The sequence below is a fragment of the Nematolebias whitei genome, chromosome 2, assembly GCF_014905685.2.
Source record: "Nematolebias whitei isolate Nwh7 chromosome 2, NemWhi1, whole genome shotgun sequence".
NCBI classification, from domain to species: Eukaryota; Metazoa; Chordata; class Actinopteri; order Cyprinodontiformes; family Rivulidae; genus Nematolebias; species Nematolebias whitei.
The window spans coordinates 39,374,602-39,393,139 of record NC_056499.1 but is presented as its reverse complement, the minus strand read 5'-3'; the positions used below and the strand labels follow the sequence as shown (position 1 = coordinate 39,393,139).

Genomic DNA, 18,538 nt, shown 5'->3' with positions numbered 1-18,538 from the left:
TCACCTGCATGTCCAGGAGCTTACTGCAGAGTAGAGCAGGTCTGATGGTGTTAAAAGCACTGGAAAAGTCAAAGAACATGACTCTTACAGTGCTGCCTGCCCTGTCCAGGTGCGTGTAGGCTCTGGACAGCAGGTAGATGATGGCGTCATCAACTCCAATGTGTGGCTCGTACGTATGCAAACTGGAGGGGGTCCAGGTATGGTTCCACCACTGATCTGACGTGCTTCAGGACCAGCCTCTTCAGTAACTTCATGGCATGTGATGATAAGGCCACAGGTCTGCAGTCACTGTGTGAGTTTGGGTGGTTATTTTTCAGCTCCGGGACCAGGCATGTTGTTTTCCACAGAGCAGGGACGGACCACCCTCAGGTGAAAAATGTGTTCAAAAACATCACACAGCTGAGCCGCACATCCTTTCAGGAGCTTGGGGCTCAAACCAAAACAGGTAGAAATACAAATCAAGTTCAAGTTGTGTTTATTTGTCATATGCAAGGCTAACAGTACAATGAAATGTTCAGGATGAGAAGAACCGATTTGACTCAATAAAAAAATCAGAACAAACTAACAAGAAATGCTAAAGCATGCAATAAGGGTACAAAAATAAAATACCAAAAAGTAAACAGAAACAGTTAGAGTAGAGTAGATATTTTGGACTACATGTGATGTAATCTTTTTCTGACAAATCTGTGTAAATGCTGCAACAGCTCATTGTTTTCACTTTTGTTTGTTTAGCCCCTTTGAGCATGTGTATACAATGAAGAAACGTGCAGAAGACCAAGAGCCGATATTTGCACCCCAACAACAGCAGCCACGTCGCCCCCCAGTTCAGGGCATTGCAGAAAGCTTTCAGCACCGGGCCCTTGCCCCTGCTCCAGCTGCAGTGGAGGCACCTGCAGAAAACATGCAGCCTTCAACCGGCATCCAGTATTCCCTCCCACAGGGCTATCAGGTATGATTTGAAATGCAGTCTATTCAGCTGTGTTCTACTTCTTTTAATTAAGCACAATATTCCTCTACAAGTCAAAGTACACATTCATTGAAAATTTAACAAATAAAAATGACTGTTTTAAACACTACTTATTTGGGAGGACTGCAGGAGTGTCTCTGTCAATACAGAGTTGAGTTTTTTTGTCTCCGTCTTCCTTTTGGATTCTGACGTTTTGCTGCATTTTTCCTGAAAGGTGCCTGCGATGCCTCAAAGCACAAGTGGACATGGACACAACACTTCTACACCTCATATTAGTCCTCATGCACACAGCCTGACAGTTCAGTCACAGACCCCTGCTGCTGTCCAAGGTCATGTTCATCCACCTGCACCTATGGCTTCAACCCAAGGGCAGCAGTTTCAACGATTAAAGGTACGCGTTCATTTTTAAAAGGCCTCAAATCTGTCTTTTAGCATATGAGAAATAAATCAACAATTTATTTTTAATTACACAACTTGAGACTTTGGTATTACATCTTGTCTACACATAAATCTTAGGATGATCATTTGCAATAGCAAGATATTTATTTCATGGCTGATAATTTTTCCCATTTTGCTTTGCAGGTTGAAGATGCTCTCTCTTATTTGGATCAAGTGAAACTGCAGTTTGGGAATCAGCCACAAGTTTATAACGATTTCCTTGATATTATGAAGGAGTTTAAATCACAAAGGTTTGTTTTTACTGCCAGTTACCTCAACATCTGAAGGAAATGATTTCCTATTGCTCCAGTTTGGTCAGATTCTTTATACAAAGCCTGTGAAGCACTACAAATTGTTGAATGACCGTGGTTTGTACTGTTTCTCCAGCATAGACACTCCTGGAGTCATCAATCGTGTGTCACAGCTCTTTAAGGGCCACCCTGACCTCATCATGGGTTTCAACACTTTCTTGCCACCGGGGTATAAGATTGAAGTTCAAACCAACGATCTAGTCAACGTTACCACACCAGGGCAGATCCACTACATCACCCCTCATGGTGTTTCTGTACATAACATCCCTGCAAGTGGTGCATCCAGCCAACCCCCCATCAATCACCAGCACCAAAGTCTGCCACAGACTGGACTGAGCACTACCAGTACCCCACCACTTGCTACTCAGCCTACTGTCAACAAAACCAGCAAGGTAGAATATACCGATCGCCCAGTCACAAGTTATAGGCCCTGTTCGTCACAGGTAACTTTATAACGTTGTTGTGCTCTGTGGTTATTCTCAACAGCCAATTCAGTCTCCGGCCCATACACCCACCAGCCAGCCCAATCCATCCATCCCAGCTTATGCCTCACCACGTTCACCTTCAGTTCAGCCCCACACTCCTGTCAACAGCACGCCATCCAGTGGTCCACCTCTCCAGAACAACCAACCGGTGGAGTTTAACCACGCCATAAATTATGTCAACAAGATCAAGAATCGCTTTCAGGGCCAGCCAGACATTTACAAAGCCTTTCTGGAAATCTTACACACTTACCAGGTAGGAAAAGACATTTCAACACTTGTTTGTTTGTATTTGAAGGAAGCGGACTGTTAACTCACAACTGCTTTCTCTTCTTTATCAATAATTCAGAAGGAACAGCGGAATGCTAAAGAGGCTGGTGGTAATTACACCCCGGCACTGACTGAGCAGGAGGTCTACACTCAAGTGGCAAGACTTTTCAAAAACCAGGAGGACTTGCTCTCAGAGTTTGGACAGTTCCTGCCAGATGCAAACAACTCATTGGTGAGATTTTAAATGGCCCAGAATGTGGCCCATTTGAACTCAAGTGTTTTAATTTAAGTCTGTTTAATTAAGACGTTTTAAAATGTTCTTTAGGTACCATTTCTATGGGCTATTGTTATGGATGTTAAACTAAAGTTCAATGTTTTGCTTTGTAATAAAGTATTTGAGTCAGTGGTCCAAGTAACTACAGTTTCACCTGTTCTCAACATATATGTTGGAAAAACATTACCAGTACATTTGTCTTTAGGGTATTTAAGGTACTGTACTTGATTCTTCCCTTTACATTCTTCTTGTTATATCTGTTGTATCTCCTTTGTCTGACTGTGTTGCGATATTTCTCCTGTAGCTTTTGGGTAAGGCTATACCTGACAGAGCTGAGTCCGTCCGTAATGATCATGGTCCCACTGTGAAGAGACCGTCCCTGAACAACAAACAGAGGCTGAATCAGAATGGCCTGCCAGTCAGGAGGCCTTCTGGAGTGGGTGCCACCCCTCCACCAAAGGTTTCTAAATGAATTAAGCATTTTCTACTACCTTTTTTTTTCTTATTTGACCGAGAATAGACTATATATTAAAATGATGTCACAAATTTACTGTATTTGAATGTGATGGCTAAGTTCATTGCATCACACAAACCTTTTATTGAGAATATGTGTTTAATAAATTGATTTTCTTTTTAAATGTTGACCTTTTTGTGTCATTTCAGAAGAAATCTTTAGTAATGGGAAAAGGCCACGGTTTGACTGAAGCCAGTAAACTCAGCACAAGCACTGAAACTATGTTCTTTGAGAAGGTCAGTACATTTAAATTCTTTCAATAAAAGTATAAAGACAGTTTTACTAAGATGTGTATGATATGAAAGTAGTTTAACTTTGTTTAAATACATGAACTCAGGTGAAAAAGGCTCTGCGCAGCGCTGAAGCCTATGACAACTTCCTGCGGTGTCTGCACATCTTCAACCAGGAAGTGATTTCTCGCACTGAGCTGGTCCAGTTAGTCATCCCATTTCTTGGGTAAGTGTGGCTGTTTGGATCCTAAATGCAGCACAAGACATTAGTCCATAAGCAGATGTGTGATTTCAAACACAAATAGTGAGTAAATAACAGAATTGTACATTAGGAGTTTAGTTTTAGATATAATTGTTGCTCTTGTCAAATTAGCATTAAAAGGTCACAATATTTTGATGAATAAATAAGAATGAAGGATTAATAAATTTGTAATCACTTGTTAATGTCAACTACCACCTCACTTTTGTGTTTGTATTTGTACCATGTCCTGACTGACAGAAAATTCCCAGAGCTTTTTACGTGGTTTAAGAACTTCCTGGGGTACCGAGAGTCCAGTCATGGAGACTCGAGCCATGCAGAGAGTTTACCCAAGGAGCGCTCCACAGAGGGTATTGCCATGGAGATCGACTATGCCTCCTGCAAGAGGCTGGGGTCCAGCTACAGAGCACTGCCGAAGAGCTACCAGCAGCCCAAGTGCACAGGAAGAACACCGCTGTGCAGAGAGGTTGGCATCGTCTCAGATGGTTACATTTTCTAACTACTGGATAGTATAATATACTAACTAACAATTCTACGGGTCTCTCAGACAATTACACTGTTATTTATTGAACAAAAACAACTGAATGATTTTTTTAAAAACTAAAAATGGGATTTTTTTTTTTTTTTTTTTTGCAGGTCTTGAATGACACTTGGGTTTCATTTCCATCTTGGTCTGAGGACTCTACATTTGTGAGCTCTAAAAAGACTCAGTATGAGGAGCATATTTACAGATGTGAGGATGAGCGCTTTGAGGTGAGCAAGATGTTTCAGGTTTCTGTCGTTTCACGAATACTCCGAAATGTTGCACTTTGTTCAAGAGTCAAAACTTGTTTTAATTAAATATGTATGTTTAGCAAACTAATAACATCCTGACACTTTATTTGAACACAAATGTATGAGGACATCAGGACAGTGGTGAGATGCGCTGTAGGAGACACAGATAGCTTCAAGGTGGAGGTGGGAGTGCATCAAGGTTCAGCTCTGAGCTCCTTCTTGTTTGTTCTGGTGATGAATCGACTAACAGATGAGGTCAGGTAGGAATCCCTGTGGACTATGATGTTTGCGGATGACCTTATGATCTGTGGTGAGAACAGGTGGAAGAGAACTTGGAGAGGTGGAGGTATGCACTTGAAAGAAGAGGAATGACAGACAGCCATAATAAGACAGAGTACGTGTGTGTGAATGAGAGGGAGGCCGGTGGAACAGTGAGGCTACAAGGAGCAGAGGTCACAAAGGTGTAGGACTTCAAGTACTTGGGGTCCACTGTCCAGGAAAATGTGGAGTGTGATAAAGAGGTGAAGAAGAGAGTCCAGGCAGGATGGAGTGAATGGAGAAAAGTTTCAGGAGTGATTTAAAACAAAGGGGTGTCAACAAAGGTCACAGAAAAAGTTTACAAGACAGTGGTGAGACCAGCTATGTTGTATGGTCTGGAGACAGAGACATTGCACAGGTTGAACAACTGGGAGATAAAGTTAGAGAGGCCAGACTGAGATGGTTTGGACATGTCCAGAGGAGGAACAGTGGGTATATTGGTAGAAGGATGTTAGAAATGTAGCTGCCAGGTAAAAGAAGAGGAGATATATGGATGCAGTTAGAGAGGACATGGAGGTAGATGGAGTGAGGACAGAAGATGCAGAGGACAGGGTGAGATTAGGAAGATGACTCGCTGTGGCGACCACTGAAGAGGGAAAAGCTGAAAGAAGAAGACTTTATTTGAACTCAAAATTGAATAAAAGTATTATTGCTGTTATTTCTTTGGCAGCTTGATATTGTGTTGGAGACCAACCTTGCTACAATACGAGCTCTGGAGACTGTGCAAAGGAGGCTTTCTCGCATGTCTGCTGAGGAGCAGGTGCGCTTCAGGCTGGACAACACAATCGGTGGCTCTTCGGATGTCATTCACCGTAAAGCCATTCAGAGGATATATGGAGACAAGGCTCCTGACATTATTGACGGGCTCAAGAGAAACCCTGCCGTGTCTGTGCCCATAGTTCTGAAAAGGTAATCGTCAGGGTTTTACTTTCCCCAACTCGCTAACAGTTTGAAGATGTACACATAATATTGGTGTTTTCTCACTGTTTCAGATTAAAAACAAAGGATGATGAGTGGAAAGAAGCACAGAGGGGCTTCAACAAAATCTGGCAGGAACAGAATGAAAAGTATTACCTGAAGTCGCTCGACCACCAAGGCATAAACTTCAAGCAGAATGACACCAAAGTGTTGCGCTCCAAGACTTTGCTCAACGAAATTGAGATGTTGTATGAAGATGTAAGGGAACACTTCTACTTTGTTTTTGTTTGTTTGGGTTTTTTTTACGTTTGGTTGGGTTTTAAGGTAAGGATTGTGCTGGTGTGAAACTTTTGGGTTGATTAGTTGCAGTCAGGAAAATGGAGTTCTGAAAAATGAAAATCTGAAGACATTTTTTCTGGTAAACATGTTTAAAATTAAGAATAAACACAAAAAGTTGTGATAAAAAGCCTTGAGGCCTGAGCTGGTCCTCAGCTGTTGATGTGAACTGACATATTTAGCATTCCTAGTTTTTTGTTTGTTTGTTTTGTGTGTGTGGTGGCTCAGTTGGTAGAGCTGTTGCCGGTTCAAATCCTGGCTGAGGACCTCTGTGTGGAGTTGGCATGTTCTCTCCGTGCATGCGTGGGTTTTCTCCAGGTACTCCAGTTTCCTCCCACAGACCAAAAACATGCATGTTAGACTGATTGGTAACTCTAAATTGTCCCTAGGTGTGAGTGAGAGAGTGAATGGTTGTTTGTCTCTGTGTCCCTGTAATGGACTGGAGACCTGTCCAGGGTGTCCCCCACCTCTCACATGGTGACTGTTGGACATGGGCACCAGTGACCCCCGCAACCTGGAAAGGTAGAAGCGGGTAAAGATAATGGATGGATGGTTTTGTAGTGCATTGATTAAACTATTTCATAATTGAACTATTTTCCCTCAAAACTTAATTGACTTCAAATTTATGAAGAAGTTGAGATCATCAGATCATGTTTATATTTCTTTATCTGTGGTTATACAGCTAAGATGGGTCAAAATTCACTCCAGTTTTCTCTCGTGTGCATCCTGTAGCGCCAGGAACAAGCCTCGGAGGAAAATGCCACTCCGCCACCAAGCGCCCCCCACATGACCCTGACCTACGATGACAGCCAGATCTTGGAGGATGCTGCTGGCCTCATCATCCATCATGTCAAAAGACAAGTCGGCATCCAGAAGGAGGACAAGTTCAAGATCAAACAGATAATCCACCATTTCATTCCTGACCTTCTGTTTGCACAACGCAGCGAGCTCTCTGACTTGGAGGAAGAGGAAGAAGAGGAGGAGGACGACGAAGACGTGGAGACAAATCAGGACAGTCCCAAGAAGCACAATGGTTTGCCGGGCCGCAGCCCCTCTAAGTCTAAGCTCCTGTTTAGCAGCACAGCTGCTCAGAAGCTGCGGGGCACGGACGATGTCTATAACTTGTTCTTCGTGAACAACTACTGGTACGTCTTCTTTCGTCTTCACTACATCCTCTGTTCTCGTTTGCTGCGGATTTATGGGCAAGCAGAGAAGCAGATCGAGGAGGACGCCCATGAGCGAGAGTGGGAAAGCGAAATGTTGGGGTTGAAAAAGGAGAAGAATGAAAACCCAGCGATCCAGTTAAAGATGAAGGAGCCAAGTAAGTGCACACTTATTATTTAGAGTTATAGGTTTTACCCAGTGACGTGCGGTGAGGTTTGACAGGTGAGGCCGACTCGTTTGGAATCATGCTCGCATATATGAACTCAAAATAGAAGCGTATGTTTCAGTTTAGCCTTTTCTTTTAAAAAGGCATCTAATTATGCTTTAATCACTCCATTCTCCTCTCTTTTTAAATAAATTAAAAATGTATTACCTTTATTTCAAGATGAATGAGTTTAGAAAAATCCTTTAGTTTTGAGATATGATCTTCCACCCCCGCCCCTCTGCATAACAAGAACGCACAGCGACGTTTCATGGAGCAGCACTGCCCCCTATCGGCGTGACATGGTACTTTACCTTACTCTGTGTATTTTCAGCATGCATTTATGACCCGAGTAGAAAGAAGAAATATGTCACACACATACATTCAATATATTAGACGGACTGTAGAACATCAGCATGTGCAGCACATGTGTAATCAAGCATGTGTATTGGCCATATAAAGAGAGACAATGGGCATGCGCCAACCACCTACTTCATATATTGTATATGACACAGCGCCCCCAGAGGAGAACCAGAGCACCACACTGCCTCGCCCCACATTGTTTCTACAGGTAATGAGTAAATTCTGCGATTTTGACCACTGAAATGTTTAAATAATTCAGAAAAAAAGTTTTATAAAATAGTTTTGTAGAACAGTCAAGTGGTCAAATGTATTTTCTCTTATCATTGTCAGTATTTTACTTGTCCTGATGACAGGAGAGGGCGGCACTGCCTCCCCTGACTGCACGTCACTGGTTTTAACTATATTCTATGTTTCTTACTCCAAGGTTAAAAACTTTTTTTCATGAAATTATAGGAATTTTTAGTTTGTTTATATTGAAGATTTAAACTAGTAAAGGTAAAGCATTAATAATCTTTTTTTAATTTTTTTTTAACTTCTTTCAAACTCATCTTAAAAATGTGTAGAAAAATACTTAATCACAGAGCTGTTGGATGTGTTTTTCCCGGTGTTGTGTTTCCGTAATGTGACTGAGTTTAAATAGCTTGAAATTTAAAATTTTATTAACTTAAACTGCTTTTTTTTTTTTTTTTTTTTACCCACTTGGTCATTGTGCATCAAGCGTTAGGCTCTGCCTGTAAAACAACACGTGTACTGTTTTCTGTCTGCAGTGGAGGTTGATGTAGACGAGTATTATTCTGTGTTTCTGGAAATGGTGCGAAATCTGTTGGATGGAAACATGGAGCCGGCTCAGTACGAGGACTCCCTGAGGGAAATGTTTACGATCCACGCCTACATTGCCTTCACCTTGGACAAACTGATCCAGAGCATTGTCCGGCAGGTTGGTAGATTTAGGATTAGAACATTATTGTTTCCCTTTCTATAGTAAACGTAGTTTAGTCCCAATCCAAGCATTAACTAGAGAAATTGCATTTCCTGCAAAAATGCAGTGTGAATGCTTATTGCAGAAGAATTTGCTGAAAAACAGCTGAAATTAACAATAAAGCATGCTGAAATGAAAGAACAAGCCTACATTAGCAAAAGATGGCAAAAAGAACTCATTTACTGAATTAGGTTTAAATAAGCAGAAATGAGCACAAAAAATAGGACATTGGCTTAAAAAGGCTTGAAATTAACAAATGGCTGAAAATGCAGAAAAAAATCTTAAACTATACAAGAAATATATAACAAATCCCACCCCTCTTACCTATAGTATTTATAAGTCTTACAGGAATAAATATAATTATCTTATTAAAGCTGAAAATAAGAAATATTTTAGTGGTAAATTTAAGTGTTGCAGTGATAACTGGGAAGTGTTGAATCAGTTGTTACAAAGAGAAAAAAGAAAACCAGAGTTACCATCTGTATTTTCAGATGGTTTATCATCTTAATATTTAATATTATCATATTTTTTTTTCTTTATCTCTAAAAACTGGGATTGTACCAGACCATTTGAAAGTTGCTAAAGTTATTCCTCTGTTCAAGGCTGACGTTCCACATTGTTTTCATAATACAGACCTATATCTATACTGCCATGTTTTTCAAAAATACTAGAAAAAAATGTGTATAAAAAGATTCTCCCATATTTAGACCGTAATTCAATTCTTTACAAACACCAATACGGTTTTAGGAAGAATCACTCTACATAAATGGCTTTGCTTCATCTGGTTGACAATGTTACCTCTGCACTTGAAATTAATGAATTGTCCTCTAGTATTTTCATTGATTTATCAAAAGCATTTGTCGCTGTGAATCATCATATCTTAATGCAAAAACTTTACAAGTATGGTTTTCATGGTGTTGTTTACAAATGGTTGAATAGTTATATTTGCAATAAGCAGCAATTTGTTAGTTTTAAAGGTTGCAATTCTAACAGAGCCAAGATATTTTGTGGGGTTCCTCAAGGCTCCATTCTTGGACCATTGTTATTTTTGATTTACATAAATGATTTATCAAATGTTTCCAATGTTCTTTCACCAATCATGTTTGCTGATGATACAACACTGCTTCTTTCTCATTCACATTTTGATTCACTTTTGAAAAATGGGAATCTTGGCTTGAGTGCCTACGCGTCATGGTTTGGATTAAATAAACTATCTTTAAATCTAAAAAAAAAAAAAAATCAAACTTCATGATTTTTAGTGGTAAAAGGTCATATTTTGGAAAATGTTCAAAAATTCTTATTGATGGCATTGCAATATGACGAGTATCATCAACAACATTACTTGGAGTTATTGTTGATGAGCGCTTAAGGTGAAAAGACCACATGGATTGGATTTGTAGAAAAATGCATAAATCGATTGGTATAATAAAGAGGGTTAGTCATTATATCGAATGTTTGCTTACACTTTATTAAAGTCTGATATACCCATATCTGTCTTATTGCAAAATAATTTGTGGAAGTACAGTTCCCACAACTTTGCATAAAATTCTGGGTCTTCATAAACGCTTTTGTTAGAATTGCAAATCGTTCAGATTATCATTGTCCTTCTGCTCCTCTGTTTAGGAATTTACACACTTACTATTTATAACATTAACATTTTTCTAATTTGTATTTTTGTTTATAAGATTTATGTAAGTCAAGAGGATATACCAAAGCATTTCACCCATTACTTTAAATCAAATATGCAGTTTCATTCTTACTTAACTCGCCAGAGTCCAGCGCTTCATCTTCCTAAATATCAGACCAGTAGAGTCAGTTTTCTCTCCGTTACAGGGGAGCTAAAGTTACGTATGATTTTTTTTTTGCATTTGGTAACAGGCAGGCCTTCTGTAAAAAGTTTAAACATTATTTAAGACTTGATTTAATCAAAGAATTGTGATTGTCACATTTTAATAGTTACATATTTAAAATTTCCACTAATACTTTGTATATATGTTTTGTTTTTTTTGTTTTTTGTTCCGTATAACTGTATTCCTAAATTTATGATCAACTGACTGTATTCTTGGATTGTATTAATTGTATTATTTAAATGTATTGGGTGATGGCTTTATATAATTCCACTGGCTCTGCCTCTCCCTGCACTGTTATTATTATTATTATTTTTTAATATATCTGATCTGTATTTTAATTGTGCAAAATAAACTAAACTAAAAAAGGCAGAAAGAAGCTGAAATTACAAGAAGGAAGTGGAGAGAGCACATTTTTGTTGAATTAGGCTGTAAAGGGTTTAAATGAGAGCAAAAAACGTGGATTTAGCTGAAAAAGCTTAAATTAGCAAAAATCAGCTAGCATAAATAGTAGCTAAAATAATAGAAAAGGCTGAAACATTCAGAAATGAGCTTAAAGGAGCATAATGAGCTGAAATTAGCTGAAAGAAGTTGGAAGAAGCACAAAAAAACGGCTGAAAAAAGAAGCTGAAGCAGAACAACATGTGAAAGGAGCGGATGTAAAATTAACTCAATTAATTTTCTATGAGGAAAAAAGTGACAGAAAAGGCTAAATATTTCAAAAAGCTAAACTTGCATCAAAACCAAAAGTCAAAGCAGGATTGTCCTGAAAGAGCTGAATGTTTTGATATAAGATTTGTTGAAATATCTAAAAAAGTTAAATCTGGTCTTCTGGACATTCAAAAAAACAAAACAAAGCAAATCAACAACAAAAAAAAACCATTTACATTATACATTCTACATTTTTTTGTTGATTTGCTTTGTTTTTTTTTTTTTGAATGTCCAGAGGACCAGATTTAACTTTTTTAGATTTTTCTACCTGGATTATTGAGCATGCATCAGGATATTTGTTGAAATAGCTGAAAACTGCAGGACGAGAATCGCGTCGAAAAATGGATCACAATAGTGTGAATGCTTCATAAACATTCACACTATTAGCCATGTAAAATAGTCAGCTGAGCTTTAAAGGCGGGGGGGGGGGGGTTATTTTGTAAGTCACAAAGTACATTTGATTAATGCTCGTCTTGAGTGCTGTTGTCACTTAACTGGGTGCATCTGTTGCATACTAAACCTACTGTATCCACAGCTCCAGCACCTTGTTACAGATGACGTCTGTGCACGTGTGACTGACATGTACCTGAGTGAGAGTGCCAATAAAGCCACAGGTGGCACAGTGTCAACGCAGACATCCAGGGCTGCTGCCGAGGGGACCTACCAGCACAGAGCAGAGCAGCTCATGTCAGACGAGAACTGCTTCAAGGTACCAAAACTTTTCATTTTAGACCAGTCTGTATTACCCTGAACACCTTGTTTATGTGCACGGTCCCCTGACCGCTTGTGTTGTGCACAGCTGATGTTTATGAAGAATCGAGGGTCTGTCAGTCTGGCATTGGAGCTGCTGGATACAGAGGAAGAGAACTCCGATGAGCCCGCTGACGCAGAAGTAAGAATCGTTTCAGTTCAGTTTTCACAGGTTTAGCTGAACAGATTCAGCTGAGTTGAATGATTTAGTGTCAAAGTAAATGATTGGTCAGCTGTCTTATATTCTAGTTCTCCAACGCTGGCATGGTCACTCTGAGGCTTCCCATTTTCAGAATTCAAAGCAGACTAAAGTTTCAAGATGTGCTGTTCAAGCTGTTTAATCCAAATGGGCAAGAACGAGAGCTGCAGGCACAGGAGTGAGCTAGGAACACCTTGTGCAGTGCATGAGAGACACAGTCTGTTTACTTCTTTTTGAGTGCCGTCAGCCTGTGGGACCACCGTACCCCCATCTACTCTCTGCAGAGGTCTGCTCTGAAGTTCTTCATGGAAAAGTTTAGGCCAGAAAGCCTAAATTGAAACGAGGTCAAGCTACTCAACAAGTGGAATATGCAGCAGGTACTACTGTACCTGATGTACTTCACGTACATCTGAACTGATGAATCAAAATTTTAAATATTTGTCTGTAGGGAGGACAGTTTGTTTCACAACGGTCTTCAGTGCCGTCCAGTAATTCAGTTTATTTATGTAGCGCCAAGTCACAGCAGAAGTCCTCTCGGGGTACAGGTAAGGACGGATACAGGCCCAATGATACAAATTTAATATATTACTAAAAGAAGTACAAATTATGTCCTAATGCAGGCTAAATTGGTGGTTTAATATCAGGGATGTAATTGTGTCCGTTAAATGATCAAACTTTTTAAAATAATCTTTAAAAAAAAAAAAGCTTTGTAACCAACTTGAATAATCCAAATTGGTGATTCAAGGTAAAGCAGTTTAATTTATTCCTGTATTCTTCTCTACAGAAATGGTCAGATTATGTGAGCAGGTACTCTACATCCCCAGAGCTCCGTGAGCATTTGGCCCAGAAACCAGTTTTCCTCCCCAGGTGAGAACCCATCGTCATTAAACTACGGTTTAAGAAGTTAGGAGTTCACAATGGTCACGGTAAAGAGACTAAACTGCTGCTCACGCTTAAAAATCTCTAATTCTGTGATTCAGTTCAAGTTTAATGCAAATATCATTTGTTAGTAAAGTTTTAATGATTGTAGTTTAGATTGTAGTTTATTCTGAGTTTAAAAAAAAATCACTCTTACATTCAAATTTTGTATGGGATTGTATTCAGATTACAGTCCTGCATGTGGGTCTCTCAGGTCAGGTCTTCAGGTCTCTCTTCTAAATGAGTCCCCGAGGCTCAATGGGATTAACTTGTATACGTAAAGGTTGAATGAATGAATGTGTCACAGTTTGCATTTTTAATTGTATGTATGGGGGAGTGGTGGTGCAGAGGTTAGAGAAGGTGGGCCAGTGATTGGGAGGTCACTGGTTCAACTCCCCGGACCAACGGCATCAAAATGTGGGTGTGAAAGGTGAATCACCCACACCTGCCTCCACCCTCATTTCCCCACTCTGTGCCCTTGAGCAAGGCTCTTAACCCCCACCATCTGCTCCCCTGGGCGCCTTAGATAGCAGCTCTGCTCCACACAGAGGGCTGTGGTAGCTCGGTGGGCTGTGGTTGTGTCAGGAAGAGCATCCAGCATAAAAATAATTGCCGTGTCTTCATGCGAGGTAGTTCGCTGTGGCAACCCCTGAAGAAGGGAGCAGCCGAAAGAAAAAAAGTATATGTATATTTAGGTTTGTTATTGTTTGTAACAATTTTCTGTATAAACTGCAATCTTTAGTCAGTTGGGAGATAATTTTTTGGAGCTTGTTGTGACAGATTTTAATAATGGTAATGGTTCTTTGGTCCTGCATATTATTTACAGCACTTGTACAGAGCAGAAGGGTTTGTAAATAAAACCATTCTTTAAATGGTTTGCTCTTAGCCTGGTACTTTTTCTAGACCAGGGGTCTGCAACTTGTGGCTCTGGAGCCACATGCGGCTCTATGGTTCCTCCGCAGCGACTCGTTCAAGCTTTGACCAAAGCTAACATAAAACTGAATTTTATTTATTGTTTTACAAACGACAAAAAAGGTCTGGTTTAACTCTTTTCCAGTCATTTATTTTGCTGGAACATGTACAAGGAGTAAAATAAACTCACTGTAACTTTATGCTTTATTTCTATATTTAATTTTTCCACAATAAACAAAATACATAGGTCTGCATAGTTCATAGTTTTTTATTAATTAAATAACTTCCCCACCACACAAGAATCTGGTCAATTGTCTTAAATTGTAAAAATCTAAATTATTAGATGTTTGTTAGCTTTATAATGTCACCCTTAATGGTCACAAAAGCCCCCTCCAACAAACCACCGGTTGATCATCACAGCAGGTTGTTGCGGCTCTGATCACTTAATTTAGTGAACGAAGGTGTAAAATGGTTCTTTTGATCGTAAAGGTTGCAGACCCCTGTCCTAGACCCATCACAGTCTTGTCTTTGAAGTGCAATAAGTGTTGCGCGTACAGCTATCTTGATTTTTTGTGCTTATTTTATGAATTTAGTTTTTTGAGACGACCATTCATGGTCATAATACTTTCAAAGACTTTTAAAAATACATATAGCTCCTCGTGGATTTATCTCTAAAACAATTGGATCCTCAATATTTTCATGTTGATTCAGGTGAAATTTTGATTGTAACTTTTTTCACTGTCTGTTGTGCATCACGTGAATATTTTATTAGATATCTGTGGTAATTTAGACTAAACACTGACTGACCACATTGCCAAACAAACCCGGTTGTGTACCCAGTTTGTGTAAAGTAATGCAGTATAACAACTTGTAACCTAGCTTGAACTTTAAAATAGTTTGAGGTTCACATTGTTGTAGATGATCAAGTTTCCTTTTAGAGGGATCTCTTCTGAGTAGCAGTTAAGTTTTGACTCTCCTGTGTGAACTTCTGACTCACCCGAGATCACACTGATTGCTATGTGCTGCAGGTAAGATAGTGACTACTCCCAAGCACTCCATTCAACCCCACTCTCTTTAAAATTGCACAAAGCGGTGTCGGACATGATCATAACCTATAGCAGGTTAACATGGGTTTTTACTTCTTCACATTCATTTGAATTTTTTATTTCTGTTTTTGGATTTAAGGAATTTGAGGCGGATAAGAAAGTGCCAGAGAGGGTGGGAGCAGCTGCAGCAGGAGAGGATCACTAAAGGCTCCTCAGACAAGCCGCAGGACAGCAACAGTGATCTGAAGATGAAGTGCATGTTCAAACTGAACTCCTACAAGATGGTTTATGTCTGCAAGTCCGAGGACTACATGTACAGACACACGGCGCTGACCCGAGCTAACCAGGTCAGTCCACTAACCTGCTACTTTTCTCTAAGATGTGGAAAATAAAACTATGTATTTACCGTATTTTCCGCCGTACCCATCGCCCTATAAGTCGCATCAGTCCAAATATGTCTAATAAAGTGGAAAAATCCATAAAAATGTCGCTTCGCCGTATACGTCGCATCTGTTCTGCGTCACCGCTAACAATCTGGAAATGCGGGCCGGTGTTGTGCCAAAAATCGATGGGCTGCCAAATGGTGACCGCGGGAGCGTGCATGGGAGGACTTTAACAAGAATTTAACAAGATTAGCACTTAAAAACAATTATTTGTTTGCTCGAAATTATAGTAAACGTGTGTCTCGGTCTAATATTTGCTTCATAAATGCACTTTGACGGTCAGTTCAGCTGTATTCATTGCTTCTGTGCTCCGGGAGCATGCAGAGGGAGGAAAAGAAGGAAGGACAAACGCTGCTCGTTTCTTCGAAACTTAACAAGAAAAGCACCTAAAACAATTATTTGTTTGCTTGAAATTATAGCAAAGGTGTGTCTCAGTTAAACTTTTACTTAATAAATGCGCTTTGATGGTCAGATAAGCTGCATTTCGCCGGGGCGGTGCAGCTGGTTTGACTTGCTCCAAGCAGCAAGCAGAACGAAGGTGGGGGGACTGTGGCAGGCCGATTGTGTCATTAATAGCTGGTGAAGATTCTCAGTCATCCAGGACATGGTAAATTCAAAAAAGTTCAAGAATGAAAACAATAAAGTATAAAATAAAAAGTCCAGTTGTTTTTGTCTTGAACTTTTTTGAATTTGTCATTATAGCCACGTTTACCTATTATATGATACAACGGCATGCCTTACTGCTACTATTACTACTGCTACTGCTCTGCTGCCATCAAGTGGCTGAAAATGGTACTGTTCAAAATTTTTCAGTCAGAATGAATGAAAACGATCATATCTCAACCAAAAATTGGTTTATAAATATGGGGGGAAATTCATAAATACGTCACTTCGGCTTATAAGTCACAGATCATGTGCAAAAAACCGCGACTTATAGGCCGAAAAATACGGTAGTTACTCGAGTCTGAAAGCTTGGTCGTACACAGATTTGCTTTTCATTCCTGCTCTCAGTTAAACCACGTTTGTTTTGATCAAGTTAACTCTTGGACTTGAGATGGAGCTTTTATTTCTTCAGATGAACGCGTTGTCTTGAGTTTCCACAGCATGTCAGCTGCAGCTGTACATCACTGTTGTTAATGTGACGCTCACTAACTGTGATTTATGGTTTACTGCTGCCATGTCTCTAAAAGAAGTATGACCTCCAAAGATTTCTTTATTTTATATTCCTGAGGGAAGCTAAATGCAAACTTTAGGTGTTGTTAAAACTGAAGGTAACTTGTAAACCTATAGAAACATTTCATTGTGTTTTGTTTCGTGATGTATTTGCTGCCATATTTCTATACTAAGCCGTGTTGTTCTCGTTCGTGTGTTTTCCCAGTCCCACCAGCGGGTGCACACACGCCTCCACAAGCGCTTTCACACCTGGTTGGACAACTGGGCTAAGACTCACGTGACGAGCGAAATGTCTGCCAACACTCAGAAATGGCTGAGGGGAGAAGGACAAGAGGGACTGTTGTCGTGCACCACCACCTGCTGCCCTCAGGTCCTCCATTATCTCAACATTACCAAGTACCGGGTGAAGTACAGGACACTGTAGTACTCTGTCATCTGAGGCAGGAAGTACTGCCAGAGAGGAGACCTCCAACCTGTCATTACTGGACACAGCTGCCAAAACAGGTCGGGTTGTCTACCTGTAATTTAAAGATGTACATTTTAAATTTTTCACACAACGCTGAATATTTTAAACTTTACATGTTTGTTGAAAGTTCTGAAATTGGGTTTTACACAAGTTGCTTTCTCTTGAGAATTCATTATGTACAGTATATACATGTGTGAGAAAAAATACTCGTTGATTTATCCACACAGTCTGAACCTTTCGTTACTACAACTCATGGGCGAAAAGTGTTTTTTTATTTTTTGGGGGGGGGACGCTTCAATCATTTTAAAGACGATAAAAACGTGAGAACCTCAGCTTTTCTCCTGAGGTAACGAGAACAAGTACCTGTTACCTTTCTTAAAACGTTTGTGCTTAGATCTTGGGCTTCATGTGGCTTCCAGCTGTAAACCTGTAAAACCCGTGAATGTTTTCTCCGTTGGTTGTAAAAGTGCGACAACGCACTGCTCCTATACGTACATCCAACATGTCTGGCTCCTGTTTGATAGATGCTTGGCATTAATGCCAGCTTTGTGTATCGAGCACAGTAATTTATATTTGCCCAAACAACTCGTGTAAATATGTTGTTTATATCTACATTTTCTGTTTTTTATCAGGAGTTACTGATGTGTAGCATACATTAACACATAAAGTGTCCATCTTTAGCCAGAGGATGCACAGAGTTTTATCAAAGGAAGGAAAACTTAACTGTTTTTTACCAAAGGAAGTTACTCAGAGACATTTCTAATGTATGGGCTGTTGGTTGCATCGTTGCTAAAAGTTTTAGTTTATTAAAAAAAAATAATAAAAAAAGAGGCCTAATTTTAAAGTGACTGGTTCTTTTGCTGTACATCTGGACCTGCAGTTTCCAGGCGTCAGTACCACGCTTGGTTTTAAGATGACTGAATGTAGCTGAGCAACCGTTTCTGCTCATGAAAGTGCAGTATGCTGTGTGGCTGCTTTCAGGGTACTCAAGAGTACTTTGTCTTGTATTTAAACTTCGCAAAAATGGTTAGAATCTGCGTTTCCCCTGTTAACTGTACACAAGCTTGACTTTTATCTGCCCGACTTGCTGATAAGTAGCTGGTCTGCACATGTCAGCCGTGTGACTTGTGTCCAGTTAAAGGATGGGGGAAACGAGCAATAACTCCCTGTCAGTTTGTATTTCTTACTGCAATACAGTTGAATATGTTGTATATTCATCAACAAAGACAGACATTTGAACATTTTAATTGCCTGTTCTTTTACATTTTAGTAAA

General features: G+C 39.8%; 1 protein-coding gene across 1 annotated transcript; it reads left to right on the top strand.

Moving 5' to 3' along the window:
• The first annotated feature begins 424 nt into the window (after positions 1-424).
• Positions 425-17,301, top strand: LOC119424240 (paired amphipathic helix protein Sin3a). Its single transcript, XM_037691726.1, has 21 exons — positions 425-445; positions 733-949; positions 1,182-1,358; positions 1,550-1,656; positions 1,793-2,108; positions 2,203-2,454; positions 2,548-2,700; positions 3,047-3,202; positions 3,406-3,492; positions 3,594-3,712; positions 3,986-4,211; positions 4,382-4,498; positions 5,508-5,746; positions 5,830-6,013; positions 6,824-7,412; positions 8,588-8,757; positions 11,893-12,066; positions 12,157-12,249; positions 13,091-13,173; positions 15,322-15,529; positions 17,004-17,301. Exons 2-21 carry the CDS (start codon positions 755-757, stop codon positions 17,220-17,222), a joined length of 3,864 nt encoding a protein of 1,287 aa, XP_037547654.1. The 5' UTR covers positions 425-445; positions 733-754; the 3' UTR covers positions 17,223-17,301.
• The last annotated feature ends 1,237 nt before the right edge of the window (positions 17,302-18,538 follow it).